The following is a 5,235-nucleotide window of genomic DNA, read 5'->3' on the forward strand; positions in this document are numbered from 1 at the left end:
GGTCAGCAGCCGCCACAGGTGCTGCAGCAAAACTAATGCAGCATTCCCAGAGATAAGGGCTTTCAGTGTAAATGAATTGAAGAAGTTTAGGAGTTCATCTCAAGGTGAGATAGCTATGCTGTGTTTATATATATAGTTATTTATTTCTATACACTTTTTACCTGCAGTATTTCCTCTGTGTTCCCTGACTTTGAAACTCATTTTCACTTTTAAAGCTAAAGCTACTACAAACTTTCACCCTACAGTTCTTTAACCTCTATTTATTCAGGGTAGATTCAGTGAAAGGCCACCTCTTCTTCAGGAATGCTCTTTTCACTCATCCAATTGCACATTCTCACCTAGAAGCTGCCCAGTACAACAACAGACTGACCTGTGGCCACTGAGCAGCTGCACTGGAGCAGTTTGGGGGTTCGGGGCCTCGCTCAAGGCAGTGGTGTTAATGAGGCAAGTGCTGCTTTGCCGGTCTGGGGATTGAACCAGCAACTTTCCGGTCACAAGCTCACTTCTCTAACATTCTGGTGTTATACAAGTTTTCAAGTTTTTGTTTGATCAGTTAAAAAATACACCTGGAATATTAGTCAGAGACAAAGTAAAGTAAGACGTCTTTTTTTTTTTTTTTTTACAAAAGCAATTAGCCTTTTTTAATCTTACATTGCATTGAAAATTTACATAATAGATTCATACATTTTACAAACAATTTTGTCATAAAAATATATTTCTGTACAAAACACTTTTTTATTCTATATTTCATCTTTTTTTTTTCTCCAAATGGTGAGTATTTCCAATGTCCCCGGGCAGGAACAGCTTGAAGTCTTTCAAATCACATGGGTCTTATTGCGGTCAGTCAGTAGGAAAAGCTTGTGGCAAAATAGACTGAAGCTTAGGGGAAAAGGGGTTTTGATGGGGGGGCTGGAGTCTGTGTAGATAACAGGGAGGGTCACATGAATTTTGGTAGGCACTGTGTCATATCCATACAAAAAAAAAAACAACAACAAAAAACAGCAACAACAGCAGCAGCAACAATCACTCCCGATGGTAGTAACAAGCCATGTCACCATAATGATGCGGTTTGGGACAGTTGCAACATGGGTAAACAAGGAAGCCACAGCTACTGCTGCTTTTAACTTAGCAATGACTTTAAATGGAGTTTTCAGTCAGCTGGTTGCAGTCAGTGCCTGTGGTCATGACAGCAGAGGTTCTTAAAAGAAAGTAAAACTACCGTTATTCATCAAACCCAGTAAATTCAATGTCTCACTCTTGAACAGACTTTTCACAACATAAGTACTTTTTTTAATGGGCACCAAAGCTTAGACACAGAGACTCATGCTGATTCATGAATGTATTCTTGTTGTGTGGATACCAGTTGGGTATATGGTGCATTTTCAGGCCCAATTCTTACAATAAGAAATTACTGTCTGGATGTTGTGTGGGGTTTCATTCAAAAATCAAACGGCTCCTTTTCTCTCAACATGATGGTACAATGAAACCATCAGAAAGGCCAACATGTTTAACAGCATGCAGTGGCTGACACGGGCTAATGCAGTAAAGGTGAAAATGTTTTAGTATGAGAATACATGGCAGATCACATTTAAAAGAAATAGCTAAACCAAGTAATACTGAACTGAAATTACAAAGCTGTATTTCTATGTAATAACTATCAAATCTCAACGGCTTCGGATCTTAAGATGTTCTCCAAAATGGTCAGTTCATCTTAAAGCTTTAGTGTTTCTGAAGTACAGTGACAGTCAAGGCCTTTTATCTTTTATAAATGCAAAATGCACATGCAAAACACTGTGGAAGGGTCATTAAAATTGATCTATTTTTGCTCCACACTAGCGTACAATACTTTGGAAGTGCCAGAAGCAGTACAAAGTTTTTAAATGTAACATTAAAGGCTAGTGGTGTGTGCCAATTTATAGAGTTCAGTAGAAGGGCAAATTACAGTAGATCTTAAAAGAAGTACACGATAACTGGATTCATGTAGTCTTGTGATCGTAGACATTTTTCCTCTGATTTGAGAGACAAAACCCCTCTTTAACACAAACAAACAAACAAACCCATTGAAAACACTAAAAGCCAGTTTTGCCCCATCAAATTAGCCTTTGGACTTTTCCTCAGTGACATAATTTTTATGTGGATTGAAGCAACTTGTAATTGTGTCCCCATCCACAAACTGCATGTGGGCATTTCACCAGCTATTATTGCTGGTGGTGCTTTTACCACAGTTGTGTGTTTTCTTTTACTGTGGCCTTGTGAGAGCTGATGGCAACATTTAGTTCGCCCAGAGCTGCTGTAGATAAGAGTTTGGCCATGTTTAATCAGATGGGTGTGCTGAGGTTTCTGTGTTGCTATGACAACATCAAGTTGACATTTCTGAACTGTAGAAATCAGCGCTAGTTAATGGTTTTCAAATTTCTGTGTCTGTTAGGTTAGGAGACAGTGCCAGCTCCTCATTAAAATGTTGCCTGTTCTACAGTGATGACAGTTCTAGAAGAAACTGTTGTGTATCTGTACTGGCCAACAGCTCTGAAGGGGCAGAAAAATGGCAACTGTAGCACAAACATCACCTATGAACTGTTTTGAAACCTGCCATCTTTGATACATATGTAATGAAATGCTAAATTTAAACAGTATGACCGTCGCTGTCAGGCCTTGCATCTCAACAGTAATGACAACACCACTTACACTCATGTTTGCCTTAGTGGGAAAGACAGTGATGGTGTGAGGAACATCACGTTACACAGGGAAGGAAAATAAACCAATTCCGTGTTACAAAGGAACCAAAATACTGTTTGTGACTTGTGTGAACAGCACATATTTGTAATACCATTAATTCAGATATTTATTTCTTTTTTTCTCTAAAAACTCTGCTATAATCACTCTCTCCCCTGCAGACCCTCCCCTGTGGTAAATATATAGCACAAAAATATAGGTGACGGATGCTCCCGAATATATATGCAATAGATTTACAGATCAGAAGATTCTGCAGCAATAACAAAGAAAGAAGATAAGCACTCTTAGAGTGCAGAATTATAGCGGACCTGTGTCCACAATCGTAGGGCTACAACCCTGTTTGTCTTTTTTTTGAGCCTGTCTATCAACTTATGTCTGACTGTGTCCAGTGTCTATCACCCTGTCTCTGCATCTGTTCATCTGTAAGCCTGTTAATCTGTGTTAAAACCTGTCAGTGAAGTGGAGACACCGGATAGCGGAGTCTGCACCAGTGCACCATGAACCTATCTCATTATGTGTTTAATAGTTTGTCTTAACACCCTGCCTGCTCCCTGTCCTCCTAGATTTTTGTGTCTGTCTGTCATCTTTTCTGTCATTCACCCTGTCAGTTTCTCTCTAGCCTCTCTATTTGGCCCTGTGTTAGACCATCTCCCAGTGGACAGACAGGTAATGTTCCTGTAAAATGTGCTTTAGTGCCAGAGCTTTCTCTGTTTCTCAAAGTCTTTGTCTTTGTTAGTCCATCAGTCCTCATATCCATTCAGTGTCTTTCTCATCAGAATCCATTTAAATTCACAGGATCAGGAACATCTTTCCTCAAGGCTATATTCTGTCTGATCAGATTCATTACAGTATGTAGAAGCAGTGTTCTCCTCATTCAGTAGATTTCAGGTTAGACAGGCTCTGATTGGCTGTGTTAGGATTTTAACATCTCATCTTTTCTCTCGATGACTCCTTTACTCTACTTCCAGTTCAGTTATTGGTTGTCTCCGTCTTCTTGGCCTCCTCTCTTATCCACTGGATGGGAAGGAACAGTTTATCCATAGGATGAGTCAGTCTCTCCTCATCTGCTCTATTAGTGCTAGTTCCCCTTTGGACTCGGTTAAGTTTTGCTTTGCACTAATCCCTCTTCAGTTAGGATTATAGCTCCATCTTCAGGGCTGCGCTTATCCTTTGCTTAGAGTGAGTCTTTTTTTCAAAGCAACTTTTGCTACTGTCGGCTAGTGTTAGCCGTTTTAGATTCCATTTTAGTAGAAAAAGACGAGACTGGTAATAACAGCCTCTGGTTTTCAAGGAGAAAGGAGGTTGTCCTGTCAAGTTGCTGTGGTGTTGTATTCCATGGTCGTTTCAGAAATATGCTCGTGTTCTCAACTAGTCAGCCTGGTTTACTGATGCTCTGCTTGTGACAGTGTTTTTTTTTTTTTTACTGTCAGTGTTGAACAGTTTTCTTTGCTTCCTTGTGTCTTCTGTGACATACTTTCCATGTTACATCCCCCCCTCTGTGGCCATTTTGCTCCCATGATCCTCGGACTTAAGTGCTCTTTCAGTATAGTTGTAGAGACAGCATGTTACAAATGAAATCAACCAAGTTTTGTACTGTAGTTTATCTCTATGATGTACAACCATGGTCAGAGCGCTGATAATGTGCTCTCATTTTCTCCAGGCAAGGACACGGAGATGAGAGTGGGTCCTTCGCTCCCCAGCTCTGTGTGGAATACAAAGTTCAGCACTAGTAACGTCATGATGTTCAACTATCAGGTCATTGCTATTGGTATTAGAGAAGTGAGCAGGGTTAAATGAGAGGTTGAAGTATAGTGGCTGGATTAGAATCAAATTATAAATTAGCCAGTATAGTTTTCTGTTGGGTTGATGTCACATCTCGCTGTGAATTTATACTGGCTATGTTGCACTGTGCAATGTGAAAGGAACTGCAGCTGAGCTGTTGTGTTCCCACTGCTTGGAGAGAGAAGGTTTCTGAACTGGGTCTGATGATCGTTTGTAATTAATGTACCAACCACGTTGCGGACGACGTTGAGGTTCAAGTCAAAGCCTTCAGTTTTCTCCTTCACAGCCTCACACCAATTTTGGTCCCATTAGATATCTGAGTCATTAAGTTTAGGTGAGGACAATCAATCCTCAGACCATGGTGCAAACCGTATTCAGATTTGGATCGAAACGAACAGCCTTCCCTTCCACAGCCTTGGCGTTGGTGTTGTACATAGGGTTCTCAAAGGCAGCCTGGCCATTGTTGTTTTCATGGACCGAGCAGCCCGTGTACTGTGTTTTTGGTGTGGTTCTGTGAAAAGAACAACAGCAAATCAAATATAAAGACACCATTAAAGAGATAAAATTGTTATAATCGTCTGTTAATATTAACACAACTGTATAGACAGTAGATAATAATGAATACAGTCTTGGGAATAGACACATAGTAAACAAGCTTCAAGAAGGATTAGAAATAGTGCTTTTAGGAAACCTAATGAGATTCCAATCAGCCCATCCAAA

The 5,235-nt window shown here is 40.1% G+C and overlaps 1 protein-coding gene across 1 annotated transcript in view; it reads right to left on the bottom strand.

Moving 5' to 3' along the window:
- Positions 1 to 4,141: 4,141 nt before the first annotated feature.
- Positions 4,142 to 5,235, bottom strand: part of LOC109958800 (CUB and sushi domain-containing protein 3-like) — a 314,581-nt gene continuing 313,487 nt past the window's right edge. Inside the window, exon 72 of the mRNA XM_020597718.1 lies at positions 4,142 to 5,026. Within this exon, the coding sequence (XP_020453374.1) occupies positions 4,867 to 5,026 (160 nt within the window). The 3' untranslated portion in view covers positions 4,142 to 4,866. The remainder of the gene's footprint in view (positions 5,027 to 5,235) is intronic.

Source organism: Monopterus albus, unplaced genomic scaffold, assembly GCF_001952655.1.
Source record: "Monopterus albus unplaced genomic scaffold, M_albus_1.0 scaffold34.1, whole genome shotgun sequence".
In the NCBI taxonomy this organism is placed as follows: Eukaryota; Metazoa; Chordata; class Actinopteri; order Synbranchiformes; family Synbranchidae; genus Monopterus; species Monopterus albus.